This window comes from Heterodontus francisci, chromosome 23 (assembly GCF_036365525.1).
Source record: "Heterodontus francisci isolate sHetFra1 chromosome 23, sHetFra1.hap1, whole genome shotgun sequence".
In the NCBI taxonomy this organism is placed as follows: Eukaryota; Metazoa; Chordata; class Chondrichthyes; order Heterodontiformes; family Heterodontidae; genus Heterodontus; species Heterodontus francisci.
Window position 1 is genome coordinate 52781719 of NC_090393.1, and position 24908 is coordinate 52806626.

Consider the following 24908-nt stretch of genomic DNA (forward strand, 5'->3'; position numbering starts at 1 on the left):
TCCTTCAGCACTATCTACAACTCCACCGACCTTAGTGTCATCCGCAAATTTACTAACCCACCCTTCTACACCCTCTTCCAGGTCATTTATAAAAATGACAAACAGCAGTGGCCCCAAAACAGATCCTTGTGGTACACCACTAGAAACTATACTCCAGGATGAACATTTGCCATCAACCACCAACCTCTGTCTTCTTTCAGCTAGCCAATTTCTGATCCAAAGCTCTAAATCACCTTCAACCCCATACTTCCGTATTTTCTGCAATAGCCTACCGTGGGGAACCTTATCAAACGCCTTACTGAAATCCATATACACCACATCCACGGCTTTACCCTCATCCACCTGCTTGGTCACCTTCTCGAAAAACTCAATAAGGTTTGTGAGGCACGACCTACCCGTCACAAAACCGTGCTGACTATCGCACATGAACTTATTCTTTTCAAGATGATTATAAATCCTGTCTCTTATAACCTTTTCCAACATTTTACCCACAACCGAAGTAAGGCTCACAGGTCTATAATTACCAGGGCTGTCTCAACTCCCCTTCTTGAACAAGGGGACAACATTTGCTATCCTCCAGTCTTCCGGCACTATTCCTGTCGACAATGACGACATAAAGATCAAGAACAAAGGCTCTGCAATCTCCTCCCTAGCTTCCCAGAGAATCCTAGGATAAATCCCATCTGGCCCAGGGGACTTATCTATTTTCACACATTCCAAAATTGCTAACACCTCCTCCTTGTGAACCTCAATCCCATCTAGCCTAGTAGCCTGAATCTCAGTATTCTCCTCGACAACATTTTCTTTCTCTACTGTAAATACTGACGCAAAATATTCATTTAACACTTCCCCTACCTCCTCTGATTCCACACACAACTTCCCACTACTATCCTTGATTGGCCCTAATCTAACTGTAGTCATTCTTTTATTCCTGATATACCTATAGAAAGCCTTAGGGTTTTCCCTGATCCTATCCGCCAATGACTTCTCGTGTCCTCTCCTTGCTCTTCTTAGCTCTCCCTTTAGATCCTTCCTGGCTAGCTTGTAACTCTCAAGCGCCCTGAGCCTTCACGTCTCATCCTAACATAAGCCGCCTTCTTCCTCTTGACAAGCGCTTCAACTTCTTTAGTAAACCACGGCTCCCTCGCTCGACAACTTCCTCCCTGCCTCACAGGTACATACTTATCAAGGACACGCAGTAGCTGCTCCTTGAATAAGCTCCACATTTCGATTGTTCCCATCCCCTCAGTTTCCTTCTCCATCCTACGCATCCTAAATCTTGCCTAATCGCATCATAATTTCCTTTCCCCCAGCTATAATTTTTGCCCTGTGGTATATACCTGTCCCTGCCCATCGCTAAGGTAAACCTAACCGAATTGTGATCACTATCACCAAAGTGCTCACCAACTTCTAAATCTAACACCTGGCCGGGTTCATTACCCAGTACCAAATCCAATGTGGCATCGCCCCTGGTTGGCCTGTCTACATACTGTGTCAGAAAACCCTCCTGCACACACTGGACAAAAACTGACCCATCTAAAGTACTCAAACTATAGTATTTCCAGTCGATATTTGGAAAGTTAAAGTCCCCCATAACAACTACCCTGTTACTCTCGCCCCTGTCGAGAATCATCTTCGCTATCCTTTCCTCTACATCTCTGGAACTATTTGGAGGTCTATAAAAGACTCCCAACAGGGTGACCTCACCTCTCCTGTTTCTAACCTCGGCCCATACTACCTCAGTAGACGAGTCCTCAAACGTCCTTTCTGTCACTGTAATACTCTCCTTGATTAACAATGCCACAACCCCCCCCCTCTTTTACCATCTTCTCTGTTCTTACTGAAACATCTAAATCCCGGAACCTGCAACATCCATTCCTGCCCCTGCTCTACCCATGTCTCCGAAATGGCCACTACATCGAGATCCCAGGTACCAACCCATGCTGCAAGCTCACCCACCTTATTCCGGATGCTCCTGGCGTTGAAGTAGACACACTTTAAACCAGGTTCTTGCTTGCCAGTGCCCTCTTGCGTCCTTGTAACCTTATCCCTGACCTCACTACTCTCAACATCCTGTACACTGGCACTACATTTTAGGTTCCCATTCCCCTGCTGAATTAGTTTAAACCCCCCCGAAGAGCACTAGCAAATCTGCCCCCCAGGATATTGGTACCCCTCTGGTTCAGGTGAAGACCATCCTGTTTGTAGAGGTCCCACCTACCCCAGAAAGAGCCCTAATTATCCAGGAAACCAAAACCCTCCCTCCTGCACCATCCCTGCAGCCACGTGTTCAACTCCTCTCTCTCCCTATTCCTCGCTTCGCTATCACGTGGCACGGGCAACAACCCAGAGATAACAACTCTGTTTGTTCTCACTCTAAGCTTCCACCCTAGCTCCCTGAATTTCTGTCTTAAATCCCCATCTCTCTTCCTACCTATGTCGTTGGTGCCTATGTGGACCACGACTTGGGGCTGCTCCCCCTCCCCCTTAAGAATCCCAAAAACACGATCCGAGACATCATGAACCCTGGCACCTGGGAGGCAACACACCAACCGTGAGTCTCTCTCGTTCCCACAGAACCTCCTATCTGTTCCCCTAACTATGGAGTCCCCAATGACTAATGCTCTGCTCCTCTTCCCCCTTCCCTTCTGAGCAACAGGGACAGACTCTGTGCCAGATACCTGTACCCCATTGCTTACCCCTGGTAAGTCATCCCCCGCAACAGTATCCAAAACGGTATACCTGTTGTTGAGGGAAACGGCCACAGCCTTTTTTTTTAGTTAGAGGAGGAGGGTGGGTGGGAGACACTACACGTGTAGTGTCTCGGGTTCAGCCACTGCCCAAATATATAGTTTTTACTTCCCCAGCAGTCCCCTGGTCCTCCGAAAACAAAAGGGAATTAACTTTTAAACTTCCACTGAAATTGACTTCCCAGCTGTAAGCTCGCTCTCGCACCTCCGCTACTGTCAAGCGGCTCCATTATCCTTTCTGTAATTACTCATGTTCTGATTTTCCCAAGCCCCAGCTACTTGTCTCCTCAAAGAATCTTCCCATCAAAGGGTAGCTGAATTAACTGGGAGTTACATAAAGCCTGTGCATGCCAGTGTGTGGAGTAGTAGCATGAAAGCCATGATTCTTGCTCAAGTCCAGAACACGGACTGTCGTAGTGTGGTAGGCTGGCTTTTGGTCTTTGATCAAGGATTGAAACCAACTTCAGAAAGTGCCCTGGCCCATTTTAGCAGTGCAAAAAAGGTCCTTTGGTGAACAAATTCTATCAGGCAACTCCGGGGGTATATTGTCCTAACCCGAATGATGCTTGCTTGTAAATCCAGAAGCCCGGTGCATCCGTCCACTTGCACTCACATTCTGGAGACTAAAGGAAAGACTTGAATACAGCTTCTGTGTTGAGAGCTGGTGTACTATCCAAGAGTTTTACTCCATCTCGGTGGACTTTGTACTTGCTGTCGGGTTGGAGGGTGGCAATCCGTGCAAATTGGTTCAGACCTTTCTGATGGTGGCGCATAGGAATGCAACCTAGATGGAATACCATAAATTGACCTGCTTCAGTCTATGGTCTGCAGGAAGGATTCCACTCTAGGGCTAGGGCCGCTGCAGCCAGCACACTGGGGCTTTGGGTGATGCTCATCATAGATGGCTTTGTATATTTGGACCTTTGGTTTAACAACGGGCCCTCAGAAAGTACATTTCCTCCTCACTGTTCTGATGCTAGAGGCCCAGCCTAACCCCTCCAGCTGAATGTAACATTGTGCCTGAGTCCCTGATATGCTAATATGTGCTATTTGCCTATTTCATTTGCTCTCTATATATGACTCTTGTGTGCAGTACAGGCTTGGCAGCTGGTCTTACCCTCCCAGCTCACAGCTTTTTTTCCTTTTGTCTGCTTGTGCAAAAGAAGCCTACATAATATTCTCTGAATGCATCCACATACCAAGGATGAAAGACTTCAGTTATGCAGAAAGACTAAAGAAGCTTGGTTTGTTCTCCTGAGAGCAGAGATGGTTAGGGGGACATTTTATAGAGGTGTTCAATATTGTGAAAGATTTTGATAGAATAAATCGGGAGAACTGATTTCCATTGGCACGAGAGTCATTAACCAGATTTAAGATAATTGTCAAAAGAACCAGAGAGGGAGGATTTTTTTTGTTACACAGCGAGTTGTTGTGACCTGAAATGCACTGTCTGAAAGGGTGGTAGAAGCAGATTCAATAATAACTTTAAAAAGGGAATCGGCTATATACTTGAAAAGAAAATATTTGCAAGGGTATGGGGAAAGTATAGGGGAGAGGGACTAATTGGGTAACTCTTTCAAAGAGCCAGCACAGAAAGGATTGGTTAAATGGCCTCCTTCTGTGCTTTAAGATTCTATGAGGTTGGTCACAATGAGCCACCTTAGGTAACTTGGATACTTGAAAGAAAAAAGTGTGGACTGGCTAGATGAATTAACAAACCGAAGTTCATTAAACTTATTACTGTAGTGAAGCTGACAATTTCATACCAAACGTTTGGTGCGGAAAGATCAATCAATCAATGGCTGGTGGAAGGGGACAGGCCCAAAGGGCTTTAAATAACACGCAAGAAGATCAAGTGTTGCGCTATCTGCACCATCATGATTACATGCTTACGTGCACGCTCAGTAGATGCTTTCCCCAGAATCATTAATGCAGTCCCATTACCTGCTCCCAGTGCTTTTCCACAGCAGTTACAGTGAGCTGCCGTTCATGCTCCTTTCTCAGAGTTTCCATGGCAGAGAGCTGAGCCTTCTTCTCTGCCCTCAACACCACCACAGTCTCCCTCAGCCTCAACTGCTCAAGCTCCTTCTCCGACAGGATCTTCTCAAGAGCGCTGACCTTCAAGTCACGTTCTGTCAGCTGCGATGAGAGCTCATGGACATGGTTTGAGTTGTTGGAGTTTGGGGCAGCTCTCTGTCAAAATTGAAGACAAGGTAAGACTGTTCTTAGTATGGCAGGAAGGACTGTGCTCAGACCGACATTAATCATAACCTCTTTGTCATGGCCTGTAATCCCAAGCAATGTCTTGTTTGAGAGCGACTCTAAAGAAAGGTGCCAAATCCCTGTACCAAGGATTAATGGGACAAAAGGCTGTGCTCCCCATCACAAGATGGATACAGGTCATGGAGGCCATTTATCCATTTAATGTCATCCAAATATCTCTCAAAAGGGCTTCAGTCCCTTTACCCTACCTGGAAGATCATTTGGGTGTTGATCATTTTTTGCAACAAGAAGTTCTCTCAATGCCGGTCTCAAATTCTCCTTATATTGTTATGAATGCTGGACTTTGTAACATGATTATGTTTTAAAAACTGTAAATTGTAAAAGTTTAAGATGGAGTCAGAGAAGTCAGGTGACCTCACATCAACTCTGCTTAATGACAAGACAGAAATCTTGGTTACCAGGACCACAAAGATCCAAGATCAAAGACTTTTTTGAAAAAACAGAGACTACAGGGGTATAACACTGAACAATGGATTTCACCCTCCCAGATTTTCAGATCGTAAACAAGGAGTCAGTGATTCTGAGAATGCAAATGTGCATGGTAGCTGTTAACACCTGGAAACAATGGAAGGCCGAGATAGCTCTGCTGAAACCAGACTTCTGGACTTTGCATATTGGCAAAGGACAATGAGCTACTGTGATTTAGTCATTAGGCCGGTAACAGTGGTAATCATCCTGATTTGCACATTGAAAGGGTGGATTGGTTGCTAGGGAATGACTTAGCTGGGGATAAGGTATGGCATCATCAATAGTTTCAGAAAAGCCAGTTGAGGTTGCTGAAATGGAAATTTTGCAGGAGGAAGTTCTTGGAAAATTCTCAGATTCTGTAGTGACAAGATCCTTGGCTCATAAGATTAAACAAGATGAGAAGCTTGTGGAGGATAATTGGAGTGTTTGTTTGGCTGAAACTTTTTTCAAGGATTTGGATGGAGGTGTGGGTGAAAAAGGCTCCAAGGGTAGCAATGGTGAATTGTTTAGCAGATAGTCTTTAATTGAGGCACAAAAGACAGACCTTGACTTAAGAAGTTTGTCTCAAACTGTGTGTTCTGAGGCAGAAGCTGAAAAGACCCCTGAGTGCTATTATATCAAGAGTGACCTTCTAATGAGAAAGTGGAGACTTCCCCAGAGACCCGTTGATGAGGATTGGGCTATAGTTCATCAGGTTGTTGTCCCCTAGTTTCAAATCTAAAGAGGACTAGTTGCTCTCGCCTTTCCTCCAACTCAATCATTTGAAACTGAATCAATCTCTTCTGCATGGCTTGACTGTTTTGTTTGATATGCTACACAGGTTGTTGACGACTGAAGGCCAAGGATTTACCCATTGAAGGGAGGGGACAACAACACTCATTGCTCTATTACAACCATTAGTCATACAGGTTTAATGGCGTTGTTTCACACACTCCTGTGCTTTCCTTTAAGCGTAGAAAATTAAGGGGAGATCTGACCAAGGTGTTTAAGATATTAAAAGGATTCAATCAGGTACATACAAAAAAATTATTTCCTCTGGTGGGAGAATCAAGGAGGAGGGGACAAAATCTCAAAATTCTTCTCAGCTAGCCCATTTAGGAGCAAAATCAGGTTGTACTTTTTCCACACAAAGGGTAGTAGAAATTTGGAATTATCTGTCCCAAAGGGCTGTGGATGCTGGGGGACAATTGGAATTTTCAAGCTCGAGATCAATATATTTTTGTTATTTAAGGGTATCAAAGGATATGGAGCTAAAGTGGGTAAATGAAGTTGAAGTGCAGATCGGCCATGATCTAACAGAATTAACGAACAGATTTAACAGGAGCAAGTCGAGAGGCTCAATGCGCTATGATAACCCTGGCTCTCAGTGACATTCCCAGCTCTGCAGTGTCCAACACCAGGAGAGGTGTGAATGCAAATCTAGAAACACATACAGCACTGGGCTGTGAAGGTCAATTATGAAGGTGAGGAGGCCACATACCAAGCTGTATTAGGATCATCATTGATTTGGACTAAGCACCCTTAAAGGTAGGAGCAGAAACATAGAATAAGGAGCAGAGGAGAGTGGTAACCAGTGGTCGCTTCTCTCCCGCTGAGTGAGGCATCGGCCATTAATTTAGATTTGGAGATATTATCTGACAACGTTTGTGCTCACCTCAGCCTGCAGACTCTTCTCCAGTTCCCTAACCTGTGACTCTAGATTGCTGTTTCTCTCCAGTAACTGAGTGACCTCAGCTGTCCTCTGCTCCAGTCTCACCTCAGACTCTTCCAATTGCTGCAGGAAAAGAAATGAAAATGTAGCAGAGATAAGAAATATTCAAAGGCTGGAGGAAGTAGTTAAGCTGATGAAGGAGAGGCATGACAGGACGGGGACTGTCAGCAGTGACATTCCAAACTCAAGCTTTCTCTACACTTCTCCATCAAGAAGTTCCAAATCAGGTACAGAATAAAGATTGGGTGCAGCATTAGCTGAGATGCAGAGTCACCACCTGACAGGATGCCCATGTTCATTGCATTGGGCTCTTAGAGTTATAGAATGATACAACACTGAAACAGGCCCTTCACCCCTTGCTCTGCTGGTGCATTTCTTCCCTTTGCTCTGTTAGTGCAGTTTTCCTTTTGTTCTGCTGGTTTATTTCTCATTAACTCCATTGATGTATTTCACCCATGCTCTGAAGTGTTGCTGCTGCCTGCTCTGCTTGTGCTTTTTTCTTCCCAGTCCTTTCTAATCTTCTTGAAAGTTCCCTTACTTGCTGCAGTTGCTTGATCCTGATTCTGGTGCTCTGCTGCTCAGTGAAGAACTCATTCTTCATGCTCTTGAGCTCCCGCTCCAACTCCTGACGCTCCAGGAAGGACAGGCTGCTCTCCAGCTGCCGCAGACATGCCCTTAAGTCATCGCGCTCCAAGATGAGTGTCGCAATCTGTGGGAGGAGAGGCAGAACAAAGCAAAGGCACAAAAAGGTAAAAATTGCACAATCTTAAGAAGGGAACACAACTGGGGAACTGTCATGACAGCAAAGAGGTAAGGTTGCAGGGAAGGGACATGGCAGCAAGGTGGGAGTTAATAACCAGACGGCATAATTACAATCAGCAGCAAAAGAGTGAAGGGAGAGGTTTTTCACACAGTGGGTTCTTAGGGTGTGGAATATCCTACCAGAAACAGGGGTGGAAGCAGAATCCATAACAGCTTTCAAAAGAGAAGGGGATAAATATTTGAAGGAGAGTGTTTCAAAGGGGACTGAGGAAAGAACAGGGGAATGGCAAAAATGGACACCTCTTTCAGAGAGCTGGCACAGACACAATGAGCTGAATGGCCTCCTTATGTGCTGTGAAATTCTATGGGGCAGATCTTGATCTTGTGCAATGGTGTAATAGGATGAAAGTGAAATTGCAGCCTGTTTCACATCTCTTCTGATTGACTTCAATGGAAATAGAAATCTGTGCAGTACTGACAAATACAGACACTGTATTAAGGTCATGTACCTCGTTCTGCATCCTCCCTTGTGCGTTACTCTGAATCATGGCACTGTGTGGCTTCAGCAGTTCGCGCTCACCCTCAAGGTCTCGCAGATCCTGCAGGCAGCCATCTCGCTTAAACTCTGGCACCACCAGCTCCTTACTGAGGGATAGAGAGAGAGAGAAGCTCAGTGTCACACTCCTGACATGGAAGCCATTCTCTGCCATTGTGGCACTGCACAGCTCCAGAATCATCAGCTCCTGCCTCCCCCACAACACAAAACTTCAGGCGACACCCTCTTGCCAAGTGCAATCAGAAATGTCATAGTAGCCCTACTGACATATCACTGCATAGGCTGCACAGCAGACTGCATCACTGAATAGGCTGTCGGCTTCACCCTCTCACGTGTCAGCCATGGCTCAGCGGGCTGCAAATCTTGCCTCCGAGTCAGAAGGTCGTGGGTTCAAGTCCATTCCAGAGACTTGAGGACAAAATTTAAGCTGACACTCCAGTGCAGTGCTGAGGGACTGCTGCACTGTCAGAGGCATTGTCTTTCAGATGAGACATCAGAGGTCCCATCTGCCCCCTCAAGTAAATCAAAAAGATCTATGACACTATTTTGAAGAAGAACAGGAGAGTTCTCCCACCTGTCCTGGTCAAAATTTATCCCTCAATCAACATCATCAAAAACAAATCTGATCATTATCACGTCACTGTTTATGGGAGCTTGCAGTGCACAAGTTGACTCTGCTACATTACTACAGTGACAACACTTTAAAAGTACTCAACCGGCTGTAAAGCACTTTGTGCCATCCTGAGGTTGTGAGAGGCACCTTATAAATGAAAGTCTTTCTTTCTTTATTTGGGTGCGCTGTGAGTTACTGATTATAGATGCACTGTTGTGTTGTGGTGTGCTACACTACAGGGTAGGAAGGATAACCCACGGGATAGTCAGCCCTCTCGCTTCAGCCACACTTGTGCCCTTTTGAGGGGACGGTTAAAGACATAGCTCCCATGTGCAGGGTCCTCCCTCTCCATGAGGCAGCTCCTCCCTGCAGTGGCATAGCTGCAATAACAAAAACTACTTGAATTCATACATTGCATTTAACATAATAAAACATCCCAAGGCACTTCACAGGAGCATTATAAAACAAAATACCGCACTGAGACACACATGGAGATTATGGCAAATGGCGAAAAGCTGGGTCAAAGAAGTAGGTATAAGGAATATCTGAAAGGAGAAAAGTGAGGCAGGGAAGCAGAGGGGTTTAGGAAGGAAGTTTCAGAGATTATGGCCTAGGTAGCTGAAGTCATGGCCACCAATGGTGGAGCGATTAAAAACGGGGATGATCAAGAGGCCAGAATTAGAGGAGGGCAGAATACTCAGAGCTGTGGCACAAGATTAAAGAGATAGGAAGCAGTGAGGTCATGAAGGAAGAATTTTAAAATCGAGGCATTATTTAACTGGAAACCAAAGTCGATCAGCGAGTGACAGGGATGATGGATGAATGGGCCTTGGTGCATATTAGGACATTCACAGCAGAGTTTTGGATGAGGTCAAGTTTATGGAGAATAGAATGTAGGAAGCCGGCTAAGGTCAAGAGTCAGGTCTAGAGGTAACAAAGACATGGATAAGGGTTTCAGCAACGGATGAACTGAGGCAGGGCCGGAGCCGGGCAATGTTATGGAGGTGGAAAAGGTGGTCTTAGTGATAGTTAGTTATGTGGCCAGAAATACATCTAATAGGAACAGGAGTAGGTTATTCAGCTCCTCCAACATGTTCTGCCATTCAGTGAGATCATGCCTGATCTGCAACCTTTGCTCCATATTCCTTAATACCTTTGGTTAATATAAATCTATTGATTTCAGATTTAAAATTTACAATTGATCAATTGCTGTTTGCGGAAGAGAGTTCCTAACCTCTACCACCCTTTGGGTGTGGAAGAACTTCCTAATATCACTCCTGAAAGTTCTGGCTCTAATTTTTAGACTATGCCCCCTCGTCCTAGACTCCTCAACGAGCTGAAATAGTTTCTCTTTATCTACCCTATCTGTTTCCTTTAATTTCTTGAAAACTTCAATCAATTCACCCCTTAAACATCTAAATTCCACGGAATACAACCCTAGTTTGTGTAATCTCTCCTCGTAATTTAAACCTTGGAATCCAGGTATCATTCTGGTAAACCTACTCTGCACTCCTTCCATGACCATGACTTGAGGTGTGGTGCCCAGAATTGCTCACAGTACTCCAGGTGTGGTCTAACTTGCCCTTTATTTAACTGAAGCATGACTTCTACCCCCTTGTACTCTATTCCTCCAGATATAAAGGACAGCATTCCACTGGCCTTCTTAATTATATTCTATATCTGTTCATAACATTTTAATGATTTATGAACCTGGACCCCAAGTCTCTTCGCATCTCCACTGTTTCTAGCTTTTCCCCATATGGATATCAACATCAACATCAACATCAACACCAAGGTTGCGAACAGTCTGGTTCAGTGTCAAAAAGCTGCCAGGGAGAAGGATGGAATCGGTGGCTGGGGAGCGGAGTTTGTACTGGGGACCAAAGACATTGACTTCGGTCTTCCCAATATTTAGTTGCAGGAAATTCCTGCTCATCCAGTTCTGGAGAAGGAAAAGCTGTCTGACAATTTAGAGACAGTGGAAGGGTCGAAAGAGGTGGTGATAGAGCTGGGTATCATCAGTATACATGTGGAAACTGACATTTAGTTTTCGATGATGTTGCTGAGGGGCAGCATTTACAAGAAAAACAGGAGGGGGGGGGGGGGGGGGGGCGTCAAGGATACCAGAGGTAATAGTGCGGGTGTGAGAAGAGACCTTAAGGTACAGGGGTACGTGATGGCACATCACCCCTAACCCAGACAGGCATCATTTTTGATTGGGAGCAGACTGACAGCAGTCACCTCTGCTTATGCTGCTCAGCAGTCTAGTTCCATGGCCAGCTCGTCTATTACCCTGTTCAACAGGCCATGCAATGAAGTCTTTGTGCATAGAATGAATAACAAGTGGAAAGTTTGCATGTGGGACGAGGGGGAGGGGGGGGTGGATTTGTATGTTGGCTGCCAGTCAGCTGCCAATTTACTCCAACAATGTGTCCACACCTGCAGTGGGCCGCGGTTTGTACCACTGTTGACTGTCTCCTGGTCAGGTCAGGTTCCGAAACAAACCTTCTTTGGTGGAATAAACAGTGTTCAACCACATTTTTACCACAAGGGCTGTTATTCCCTTAACATGGCTAAAACCACCCCCGCACCCCACCCCCATAAAGAAGATGGTCAATTGGCCCCCATGAGTCTCTCTTTAAACTTTTGGCAGCTTGCATGCAACATTGCACCACCTGGCCTTTTCCGCCTCATTCTGTGGCCCTTGCTGTCTGGACTCCAGGGCTGTCGCATCCTGTTGACCTTTCTCCACCGTCTCCTTCAGGGACTGAATGTCTTGCATGGAATACTGGGAACAGAAGAAAAGGAAGTGACCATCGTTAATTCCACAAGGCCAAAGGTTGACCTCCTGTTCACTACAATGATGATGGGCATACCTTACTTGTTCCGCACAAATTGTTGCGTGATTCACGAGGCTTCGCCATCCTCTCACAGATCACTGACCAAAACCAGCGCTTTTGTTAAAGTGGCCTGAAAGGACGACTGCCATGTGGGTGAATCTGTGGAATTCTGCACACAGGCCAACAACAGGTTTGGGTGCATGGAGTTTTCGTGCACATGGAAATTGGAGAGGTTGGTTGAGGACCTAACATGTGGTCCCCACACTGGCTTGGCTAAGTATTCGGCAGTGGACTGGTGAAGGCGGAATGCAGCCTTGTTGAAATGGATAAAACTAGTGTGTGAAATGGTGAGTAAACATGACCTGGTCACAATGGGTGGGGGTGGGGGGTGAAATGAGAGAGTGAGGGAAGACCTATTCATGACATTTTAATGATTTATGAACCTGGACTGTCCTGAAAGTCATTCCGACCTATTCAGTCTGAGAAAATGAATTGGAGGATGCCTAGCAATAACAGTTTTAGTCCCTCACACACAGTAGCTTCATAACCTAGAAATTGATCCAGCAATGCTTCCTTCCTTGTTGGGCTAGAATCTTTATTGATTCTGCTGTACAATATAGAAACCTCTCCCCTTCTTGCTATTTATTTCTACCCGAGCTGATCTTTGGATATTCGAGGACACATCAGAAAACCAGTGGGTGTGTCACCATTTGGATGAACATTGATGACTCTAAGTCTGCTTCAGACAGTCAGGTTGGAGGAATTTTATGGATATGTTGAGACTGACTTCAAAAATCTCGAGTTGCCATGAAGTAACCAAAACCTTTTCTTTCCTCCCATCAATAGATTGCTGCTACCAAAAAAAAGCTTCAAAATATAAGAACAATTACCTACAAAATAGCAGTGTTGCCAACCCTCCAGGGTTGTCCTGGAATCTCCAGGAATTAAAGATTAATCTCCTGAACACAGCTGCGAGCAATTGGGAGAAAAACCATAGGGGCAATAAAATTATTGTGTGTTTCACAGATTTGCTTTGAATACTTTTGTTATTAGTTATAAAAATACTAGAGATGGGGAAAAATGTCTGGTTGGGTGGGGTGCTTGGAGGCGGGAATACATCCAATCAGAGTTGGCGACCCTAATGGCAGCTGTGCCTGGAATTTCTGCGGAAGACCTACAATCTCCCGTTGTACGTTCGGTAATAGATCTGCAGGATCCCCAAAGACTCAACGTCAGTGACCATTTCCACCGGGTCATTTCTGCTGATCCTGATTCCTGCCATAGCTACAGCAGGAGATCAGAAAGCCTGACCGGAAAGTCTAACCCACATCACCACCCCCCACCCCCAAGCCCTGAAAATAGTCTTCAGTATAATTGTGGACCATACCTTACTTTTTAGGCTAAAATAAAATGACAATGCCCATGTTCATTGTCCATTCCTAAATATGGGAAAGTGCACTAAATAAAGTATCAAAAGTCAACATTTTCTTGGGAGAAGAACCGCCAGAACCATTTACAAAATAAATCTTATGCTTCAATATCGTATCTCTCTTCAGGCTTCATGAACTGAATTCACTGGTCCCCCATAATGAGTGTAGGAATGCTGGATCTACCTACAGCTTAAGTTAGTGGCCCACTGCAATTTCAGTCTAACTGCTTGCTTTCGCATGTCAAAAACTCATTCAGGGCAGTTTTATGTGTGGTCAGCTTTTTCAAACTGATGATCAGCTAGTTTCCTAGGTTGCTGTCTATGGTGGAGTCTAGTGAGGGAAGAGAAAATGGGGCACATTATTCACCATACATGTTTTGCACACAAACATGCACAATTGTTAGCTTACTATGGACAGAATGCTAAATAACTAGTGGAGAGAAAATGTGATTGGCCACCTCACCTTACTCTGTTGCAGAACTTTAGATGGGGTCAGGTCGGCCTCTCTGAGCTGAGGTTTCCTCTCGATCAATTTCTCCTCCTCCACACTGAGGCCCTGAGTTAAAGACAAAGGTTATGAGCCCACCAACTGCTCGAGTTTGTAAAAGCCCCACACGGTGTGGCACTGAGCCTTACAGGACAAAGAAATCCCAGTTTCAATCATTGATTCTTCCCGAGATAGCCAGTCTCACCTGGCGTGACCATAGGGCCATTGCACCTGGCCTTAGTATCTTTGGATAGGGAGACAAAAAGTCAACCATAGCTCCCAGTTCTGATAGTCAACCACTGTTGTAAAGTGCACTTGTGTATTCAGGGTCAGGGTCAGAGTCAGGAGTGATGCCTCCATAGTTGAATATATTACTAACACTCATTTGCTTTGGTAGATGGGAGCACCTGTCATCTCCCTGAGATGGCCAGCTGCCTCCTAAGTTTCTGAGTCTTTGGCAAGATGGAAGAAGGGGTGGGGTTATAGTAATAGAGATATGCCTTCACACTACTAAAGGCTCACCGATCTCTCAAACTCCAGCTAGGGTCTGTGGAGGAGTTTCACTGTGGGAATGATCCCAGCACAACTGCCAGGATTGCACCCCCATGGAATTTGGGGGCTAATATCACAGGTAGCAAAAATTGAACCATAAATCAATCACAGTGCATTAGCGTATAAGCCTCAACTCAGTGGCAGCACCCGCACCTCTGAGTCAGAAGGTCCTGGGTGCAAGTCCCACTTGAGAGATTTGAGCACATAACTCAGCCTGACACTCCCAGTGCAGTACTGAGGAGGTGCTGCAGTGTCAGAGGGGCTGTCCTTGGGATGAAACCCAATGATCTTTGCCCTCTCAGATGTAAAAAATTCAAAGAAGAACAGGGGAGTTCTCTCCGATGTCCTGGCCAATAACTAGTGGAGTGCCACAGGGATCAGTGCTGGGGCCTCAAATCTTTACAATCTATATTGTTACAACCAAGGTGGGAGAAATGCACTGTTAATTCAGTCCCACTACTCCACAGGTCACAGCATATCAAGAAAGTTTTCCACCTACCAAAGAATAGCCAAATTAAACACTCTATTTATCCCCCAGAATAAAGCACGCCAAACCAAGTTGCTTTAAACAACAACATTAACTATTTACCGGAAAAGAAATCATAACTACTAATGAGAAAAATCTATGTAGATGAAAAACTCCTTATTTCCTTAACCCTCATACACACACAAATACATTAAAAAAAAAGAGGTTAATCGGGGAAAAGGATTTTTTGGTTTACAGCTGTTTCTTAGGAATAAAAAAGAAAAAATAAAATGATTTGAGTTTATCATGTTCTGGGAGGATGTCTTCGGTACAGTGAGGTGTCCCAGATCAAATAGTTGGATGCCATGCGAAATCTTTCCGGGCGAGGTTGATGAACAGTCTGTGATGGATAAGTGTTCATGGCAATTTAACTGCAACAAGCATCACACAGATCTTCCAGCAGATGTAGCAATGGGTTTGCTTGGGTTTTGAAGCAGCAGTCTAGTGGTAGAAGCTTTGTTCAGGTTCCAAGGTTTCCCAAAACACAGGAGGCAACAGGAATCTTGAGGCAGGGATTCTTCAAAGACTGGAGGCAATAGGAATCTGCTACCTCTGACATACAGGGGTTTCTTCTCCGAAAAGCAGTCTTCCTCTATAGAGAGAAGTAACTCTTTTTTTTCCTGATTCTTTTTTCTCTCTCCAGGCAGACACAGCCACATTTCAAATGCAGGATTTCTTTTCAAGAGATGCAAGTCTTCCTTTACAGACAGAAGTCTTTTTCTCCAGTCAGATTTCAAACTGCCTGCTCCTTGTCCAACTCACTGGTCTTTTCACAATCCAAAAGTGAAACTAACTTCAACAATCAAGTCACATGACAATGATAAATCTTGACCTGTCATTTCCCCGCTGAGTTGCTCGGAAACAGATGCCTTGCAGTCTGTGTATTTCACTCAGTTCAAACCCACCAAGTTTCAGCAATCAACGTCCACAGAGAAAAATCCTTTCCTCAGTTTTTAAAACACCTAGAATTCTAAGCTTTCAATACAAAACTCTTGTAACAATATCAATGACTTAGATGAAGGGACTGAATGTATGGTGGCAAAATTTGCCGATAACACCAAGATAGGAAGGGAATTAAGTTGCCAAGAGGAGGTAAAGAGTCTACAAAGGGATAGTAGATAGGTTAAGTGAGTGGGCAAAAATTTGGCAGATGGAGTATAATGTGGGAAAATGTGAACTTTTCCACTTTGGCAGGAAGAATAGAAAAGCTGTATATTATTTAAATGGAGAAAGATTGCAGAACTCAGTGTTACAGAGGGATCTGGGTGTCCTGGTACATGAATCACAAGATGTTAGTATGCAGGTACAGCAAGCGATTAGTAAAGCAAATGGAATGTTGGTTGTTATTGCAAAGGGAATCGAGTATAAAAGTAGAGAAGTGTTACTACAGCTGTACAGGACCTTGGTGAGACCACATCTGGAGTACTGCGTACAGTTTTGGTCTTCTTATTTGAAAAATGATATAATTGCGTTAGAAGCAGTTCAGAGAAGCTTTACTCGACTAATTCCGGGGAAGTAGGAACTATCTTATTTAGAAAGGTTGAACAGGTTGGACCTATACCCATTGGAGTTTAGAAGAATGAGAGGTGATGTTATTGAAACATATCCTGAGGGGATTTGATAGAGTGGGATGTTTCCTCTTGTGGGGAGACTAGAACTAGGGAACATAGTTTAAGAACAAGCGTTCTCCCTTTTAAGACAGAGATGAGGAGAATTTTTTTCTGTCAGAGAGTTGTTAGTCTGTGGAATTCTCTTGCCCAGAAAGCAGTAGAGGCTGGGTCATTGAATATATTCACGACTGAGTTAGATAGATTTTTGATAGACAAGGGAGTCAAGGGTTATTGGGGGCAGACAGGAAAGTGCAGTTCAGACCACAACCAGATCAGCCATGACCTTATAGAATGGCAGAGAAGGCTCGAAGGCTGAATAGCCTACTCCTCCTCCTAAGTCCTATGTTCCTATGTGCCGCATTGCGGTTTGCGGGATCGTGCTGTGTGTAAATTAGTGGCTGCATTTTCTACAGTGATGATGCCTCAAAAATAAAGTAATTCATTGGCTGTAAAGCGCTTTGGAATGCACTGAGCTTATGAAAGGCACTATACAAATAGCCTCAGGTTCAAAGGGCTGAATGGTCTACTCCAAGTCCTGTCTTCCTAATGTGAGTTTGTTCTTTCTCTTCTTTCTTATGTGTGTGGGGAAGAAACTCATAGATGTGAATCCCATGGAAACAAGACTCTAGCCAGACACACGCCTGTGGACTTGCAGATTCCACTGTGAAGTAGGTGCAGTACTATACCCAAGCAGAAGAACGTGATGGGCTGAATGGCCTCCTGCTGTGCTGTAATCATTGTATGATTCTTCTATGATTCTATGAGACAAAACAATAGCAAGGAGCAATCTGGCTTCTGCCACACCTGTAATGGGCTGTTTCATTTAGGGTGTTGCTTAACTGGATAGATCTGCTAAAGTTCCTCGCACGCTTCCAGGGATGTTACTCACTTGCTGCAGTTTTGCCGTGGATCGCTCTAACTGTGTCTCTTCAGTGCGGATGACATCAACCAGCTGGCACCTCCTTGGTCTCCTCGAAATCAATGGGCGCTGCATTGAAACCAATAAATCAGTCATGAACTGTGAACAGCTCGGCACAAAGTACACCGTATACCATTCTAATTTATGATTTGTGTGGAATCTCCTGCCTGTTCTCATCAAACAGGAGGGTGCCAATTTGTGTCAGGATCTTCCGAGCTGGGGAAAGTGCCAGCTCAGCATAATGCATTGAGCATGCACAGCAAGAAAGATAATAATATTGGCCTTGGAATCAATCCCATGCATCCTACCCAGTAGCCAGTTTCGAAAGGGCACTGGCAGAGGACTGAGTACAGATCAGTCACCCACGAGGCTGCGAGTTCTGTCCAGGTCCCCAGTTTATTTTAGTCTGAGGCTCTCCCTGCTCCAGGCTATGTTCGGCTTTCCCTTTATTGGATCTCCCTTTGCCATGCACATCCCATGCTTGGGGGCAGAGAGGCAGGGAGGGGACAACCAAAGTATTCCTATGCATCTGCCATTCCCGCGCATCCCTCAATCTTGCTCCCGCAGTTCCATAGATGCCTCTCTCAAGTCCCTTTCAAAGCCCAGGTCCCCACCAATGTCACTCCCACATTTCTTTCGATGACACTCCCAGATCTTTACCAGTGCCATTCCTAGGCTACTGTCAATGCCACTCCAAGATTTCTAACAATGTCAATCTCAGGCTACTGTTATTGCTGCTGCCTTGTGCCTGACAGTGCCAGTCCCACATTTGTCAATGCCACTTCCAGGCTTCTGTCAATGCCATTCTGAAACTGTCTTCTAGAAGGTCAGTGACTGTGACCCTCTGGATCCTCTCTCTGATTTTTTTTCCTGGTCTCCCCTCAGTCCTTCACACAGCGACACTCCTATGATCAGATATGGAGGGTTGCAGGGGCAAAGCTAAATTTTACTGTGTGGCATGGTGCATAGCAGGCCAGTCTGCTGTGTCACTGTGCTCTATTCATCATTATAATAAACAGTGATGATACTGCGTGACAGAATAAAGGAGTGCTTAAAGGAGAAATGTGCAGCACCCTGTAAGAGCCGGACATCTCGAGGGGTTTGTTCCGGTTCCAGGTGTGACCCGCCCATTCTTTCAAGCTGGGATCCCACTTAGAGGGGCTACTGGTCCTCCGTTCGCTGTCTGGCTCCATGAAGAACTGCTCAAAATCTTCTTCACCCATGATCGTTTTCTTGGAGACTGTGTCCCTGCAACAACCAGAATATTCTATCTCAGCACCACAGTGTCAAATCCTACCAATCCCCACTCCCCCATTTAACAGCGACAGACAAACTCTGCCAACTCAACATGATCAAGGACAGAAGCAACAGAATGGACCAGGAACACATGCCATATCCTTAGGGGTAGTGTCAGTGCTGAATTAGTTCTATAGGATATGTTTGATTGGATCCACCACCTTGATGGTAAGGCAGACATTGCATTTTGAGATGTAAATGGACAATTCGGGATTTCAATTTCACCCAACACCTTGGTTCTGCAACAGATTCCTGACAAGAGGCGTGCATTTACCTCACGGAGTGCCCAGGCACAGTAAGTAGATTCCACTTCTTTTTTATTAAATTTCTTCTCAGGTTTGGGTGACACTGGTGAGGAAGTATTCACAGTCCATCTCTATTTGCCCTAAGAGCATCAAGTCAAGAACGTATTGTGGGAATATGTCAGATCAGTTAGGGATAGCACGTTCCCTTTCCTGAAGGATATTAACACATTTTCTCTGGGGCCAGCCCTGATCCTACAGATACCTGTGTAACCCCACCCATCGTGGTACTCCATTCATCTGTGAAACAAAGGAAATCCAGACATATAGGCTGGAATTTTACGGACCCCCCCCCAACAAGTGGGCAGGGGGTGGGGGGTGGCATAAAATTGAGTGGGAGACGGTGGGGGGGGGGGGGGGAAAGAGGGTGGCCATTCCCGACCCATCCCAGCCCCGCTGCAATTTTATGAGGGACAGTGAAGGCGAGAAACGGCCTGCCCGCCCAAGACCAATCAAAGCCCTTAAGTGGTCAATTAACTGCCAAATAAGGGCCTCCTCCCGCCGCCGCAGAAATTTTTACCCTCGGCAGCCAGACGGCAAAGTGCCCCAACAGCCCTGTCCGGTTTTCCTTCTTGCAGGATGGGGGGGGTGGGGGGTATCCTGATCGGGCACCCTGTGCCCCATGGAGGGTCGCCCCCAAAACCCCAACCACCGCCAACGCACAACACACCCGACCCCCCGCCCCCAACCGACTCCACCCCCCCACCCCCGCCTTGCCTCGCTGGGGCCCGGCCGATTGTCCCTGGCGAGGCCCCAAAAACTTAGCCTGAGCTCCAGGGCCATCCTTCCTGTTGTTCCAATGGCTGGGTGTAGACCCAGCAGTGACCACTGCTCCCGGTGCCACTGCTGGGGCGAAGAGCTGCCGGCCCACTGATTGGCTGGCAGCTCCATTAGGCATGGCTTCCTGCCTCAAGATGGTGGAAGTCCTGCCCGAGACCAATTAAGGGCCTGGTGAGCGAAAAGTCCCAGCGTGGCTCCCCAGGCCCGGTGGAGGTGGGCTCGCCACTGACCTTTCAGCCGGTGGGCGGGACCTCCCGCCCAATGTAAAATTCCAGCCACAGTTTTATTTTTCTGTCATATTTGATTTTGTTGTCACAAATTTGTCTACTTATGACTGTGAGCAGTGTCAGTATTGGTGCCACTTTTGCCTCAGTTTCAGAGACAAATGCACTTGTGTCATGCATAATGTGGGTTGAGTACATCTAAACTGCATTATCCACAGATCCCTAGTCAGCTACAGAATGATGCAGAGTAAAGTTCCTTCATACTGTCTCCTATCTGGCAGATCACCACAACAGTGACTACACTCCATGGTAGGATGTCCCAAAGCAGGAGGACATGAAATGCATCCTATAAATGCAAGATTTCCCTCCTTTTGCTTGAGAGGATGGTATTCTGTTTTAAGCACTGACACTAGGGAACACGGATTGAAAGTTCTGGGCAAAAGATGCAGGGGGAATATGAGGAAGCAGATTTTTTATGTAGTGGGTAGCTATCCTGGAACTCATTGCCCACAAGGGTGATGGAAGAGGAGACGATCAATGACATCAAGAGGAAGTTGAATGGCCACCTGAGGGGGCTACGGGGATCAAACCTGGGAGTGGGACTGACTGCATAGTTCCATGGAGAGCCAGCATGGACTCAATGGGATGAATGGCCTCCTTCTGTGCCATATATGACTCTACGACTCTCACTTACAGGGATGAAGGCTGAACATTTTATTGGATTGGAGTCATTCTGTGCGCATTACATTTCTCTGACCTGCTCGGTTCCTTTGTGGAGCTGCAGCATTTCTTGACAGCACAACTCCCACTCACATCTCTATCAATCTGGATTTGCTCTCCTGCAAAGCAAGAAGACCACAGTGACATTCTCTCAAAGACCACCTTGATGGTCACTGCCTCAAACAAAATGGAAAGACCGTATAGTCAGGTAATGACTGCCTCATGTAATAAAAACAAAAATGCTACAAATACTCAGTAGGTCTGTCAGTAACTCTGAGTGAAACAGAGTTGACATTTCAGATCATAGAATCATATCATAGAAAGTTTAAGGCACAGAAAGAGGCCACTTGGCCCATCGTGTCTATGCTGGCCGAAAAACAATCCACCAATTCTAATCCCACCTTCCAGCATTTGGTCCGTAGCCCTGCAGTTTATGGCACTTGAGGTGCATATCCAGATTCCTCTTGAATCAGTTGAGGGTCTCTGCCTCAACTACCCTTTCAGGCAGTGAGTTCCAGATCATCACCACCCTCTGGGTGAAAAAGTTTTTCTCATCTCCCCTCTAATTTTTCTACCAATCACTTTAAATCTATGCCCCCTCGTCACTGACCTCTCTGCCAAGGTAAATTTTGTACCTTTCAATCAGATCTCCCCTCAGCCTTCTCTGTTCTAAGGAGAACAACCCCAGCCTATCCAATTTTTCCTCATAGCTCCATTTTTCCACTACTGGCAACATCCTCATAAATCTCGATGGCTCTTTGTCAGAACTGTTCTGATGAAAGGCCATTGACCTGAAACATTAACTCTCATTCTCTCTCCAGACCAGCTGCACATTTCCGGCATTTTCTGTTTTTATTTCAGATTTCCAGCATCTGCAGTATTTTGCTTTTGTACAGTTGCACACCCAACTCAGTTTGGGTGCACTTTGATGGACAAATCCCCTCATGCATTTGAGGGAATTAGAGATGGACACATCCAGCATTAAACCCTCATGCAGGTGCAGTGTAACAGACCATCAATATATTTGGGAGGGTCTGAGCAGGGGCCAAGCACTGCCCCACAGATAGGGAGGGAACATAAATGTAGTAACAGCAGCTGTTCTTTGGCACTGTGAGGAAAACCATACCTGCCAAGAATAAGGCATATTAATTTTGTCATATGGAAGATTAATTTTAGACTCTTACTGGACTGAAAACATGGCTGCACCTGCATTCTAAAAGGACAGTGGCTGGAAACATTTGCATTCTAAAAGACAGATGCCTGGAGAAGACAATGGAACTGCTCCCTGATTCAATTAACCAAATGGATTTTGATCAAAAGACATTGGATGTGTGAAAGTCAGCATTCCCACCCCCCCTACTGAGGATGTCTACTAAGACTGAAAGAATTCACAAACCTCGCCGGGCAGGTTGTTCCAAAAAAGGAGCTAATTACATGACTGGCCTGCTGGGCCAGATTTGGTTTGAATTGTGTTCACAGAACAGTTTGAGATTAGACTGCACTTGAAAAGAGGGCATCTCTCCCTGCTTCTCCCTCTCTGTCTCTCTCTCTCTCACACAAAAAGGAGAGTCGACAATTGGATTTCAAGAAGACAGCGTCTCCCAGTCTCTCTCGTTCCTTCTCACGCAAAGACAGGGACCCACGGAAGTAACAAAGCCTCAAGACAGAAAACCATTGAAACAAGTTTGAAAGTGTGCACTGGGCCCCAACGAGACAGCGAGATTTAACTGCAATCAGACTTTACATCAAACTCAAAAGACAGTAAATGAACTCCAGCTATTGCTTCAAACCTTTCCCCTTGATTCTTTCTCCTTTCCTGTCCCTATCTGCATGTGTGTTTATCACGTATGCATGCTTGCGTGGTCATGTTGCATATTTTAGCAGTTTTAACCAAATTAGAGTTTTAAGGTTAATAAACTTACACTTTTCTTGTTTAAATCTAAGAAAACCTGTATGGTTGATTTCTTTGCCATTACAATCGGACAGCAGTGAACAAGGATTCACTGAGGGAAAGCTAAAAACACAGTGTTTTAAAAATTAAACCAGGAAAAGACTGAGTGGGAGCCCCTTGACCCCTTTCTCACCTAGTTGTAACAGGCACCTTCTAGTAGTTAAAGAAAGGGCGGCACAGTGGCGCAGTGGTCAGCACCGCAGCCTCACAGCTCCAAGGACCCGGGTTCGATTCTGGGTACTGCCTGTGTGGAGTTTGCAAGTTCTTCCTGTGACCGCGTGGGTTTTCGCCGGGTGCTCCGGTTTCCTCCCACAGCCAAAGACTTGCAGGTGATAGGTAAATTGGCCATTGTAAATTTCCCCCAGAGTAGGTAGGTGGTAGGAAAAATGAGATTACTGTAGGGTTAGAAAAATGGGTGGTTGCTGGTCGGCACAGACTCGGTGGGCCGAAGGGCCTGTTTCAGTGCTGTATCTCTAAATAAAATAAATAAAGACTTACATTTATCTAGTACCTTTGACAATCTCAGAATGTCCCAAAGTTGTTTACAGCCAATGGTAGTCACTGTTGTAAGGTACAAACGTGGCAGCCAATTTGCACACAGCAAGGTCCCACAAACTGCAATGTGATAATGACCAGACAATCTGCTTTTTTAGGTGTCCATTGAGGGATAAATAGTGACCAGGACACCAGGGATAACTCTCCTCTTCTTCAATATACTGCCAAGGGATCTTTTACAACCACCTGAGAGGACAGATTAAATGGTTTAATGTTTTGTCTGAAAGTCAAGACCAATGACAATACAGCACTCCCTCTGTATTGCACTTGAGTGTCAGCTAGATTTTGTGTGCAAGTCTAGCTGGATTGAGGATGATATTGATGGAGGTCCCAGAAAGATTGATAGCTGCTGTCTTACTGCGCTACACAAGAAAGCAGAGAATGAACTTTTATGAGCAGATCGGGCAGGGCAGTGGAAGCAGTTGAGGGGGAACTTTTAGCAGAGCTAGCAAAATAGATTCTGGAGGGGAGTTATCCTGCCCCTTAACAAGAGTCTGCAAGCCTTTTAATTAGTACTGGTGGTTGAGGTTTACTTATGAAGGGTCTTGATGACTGACTGTTAATTGAGTTGTGCAGATTTCACATTATTTATTAGAGTAGAAATAAAATGAACTGCAGATTTCCACATTAATTCAGATGAATCTAGACTTCTGTTACTTTATCCTGTGCATCACCCAGTCTCCATCAGAGACAGGAGGAAAGTACTGGGAGGTGAAAGGACCAACCCTCATCCCAGTCAAACTGCAGCCTCTTCTTGATAACATCCGAAGCATGAAAGAGAGCGCAATCATTGAAAAACATGAAACATGTAGAAATCTATGGACAACCAGGAATCAGCAATAAGTTATGATTTACCACTGAAGTAATGAAGAATGGATTAATCACTCAACAGAGTTAATGCAATTATATTGAACAATACACAAGCGGTGGGAGAGGTCGTTTTTTGAAGTTACAACTTACCTGTCCTATGTGGAAATGATTTAGCTCTGATGCTGCCCAGTCCATGGCTGCCCAATTCCTCTCTGTAACCACCATGTGTGTTGCTACGTGCATGTGTCCATTTTGCTTTGGTTATGTGGGTGGAGCTGGTCAGCTTGCTCTGTGGCAAATCTGGCGATTGCATCCTCCTCTTGGGATCGAGTGCAATGTCTGAGCGGTGGTTTGGAGCGAGCTTGCTACAGCTACTGCCCTTCCGTAAAGAACAAACTGGTGGAGGATCAAATCCAGACAGACACACTGGGCTGTTCCTGCAACTCTTAGCAGCCAAAGGCTGAGACTCAAAGCCAGTGACAGCATCAGTCATCCTATTCCGCTGACCTGGAACGTTTGTTTTATCCGAATACTTAGCATTGCCTGCACTGTGTGCGGGCGAAGAACTGGCATGCTGTGTACAGCGAGGGGCCAAAGCTGGTGCTACGTGGCATGGTGAGAGGGTTCTATTCACCATCACAGAATGTTGCTGATTCTCCCCTGATTTTGCTGGCAGAAGATTGTGACAAGGGGCTGAGCTCTCCTGTTGTATTGGCAGTAGGTTACCAATGTCTCCTGTTGACAGGGCCTGTGGCCCAGGGTTA

At 45.5% G+C, this 24908-nt stretch overlaps 1 protein-coding gene across 5 annotated transcripts in view; it reads right to left on the reverse strand.

Moving 5' to 3' along the window:
* The window catches only part of si:ch211-102c2.8 (trichohyalin), an 85559-nt gene extending 66938 nt beyond the window's left edge, over positions 1 to 18621 (reverse strand). For 4 of the 5 annotated variants that reach the window (XM_068055281.1, XM_068055279.1, XM_068055277.1 and 1 more), the window contains exons 1-8: positions 18580 to 18621; positions 17477 to 17575; positions 13876 to 13968; positions 11819 to 11931; positions 8484 to 8619; positions 7751 to 7921; positions 7156 to 7275; positions 4695 to 4943 (exon numbers count right to left, since the gene is read on the reverse strand). In XM_068055281.1, coding sequence (XP_067911382.1) covers positions 4695 to 4943; positions 7156 to 7275; positions 7751 to 7921; positions 8484 to 8619; positions 11819 to 11931; positions 13876 to 13968; positions 17477 to 17575; positions 18580 to 18597 — 999 coding nt within the window. In that variant the 5' untranslated portion in view covers positions 18598 to 18621. The remainder of the gene's footprint in view (positions 1 to 4694; positions 4944 to 7155; positions 7276 to 7750; positions 7922 to 8483; positions 8620 to 11818; positions 11932 to 13875; positions 13969 to 17476; positions 17576 to 18579) is intronic. The other variant, XM_068055280.1, reaches the window with a different exon arrangement.
* Positions 18622 to 24908: the final 6287 nt, after the last annotated feature.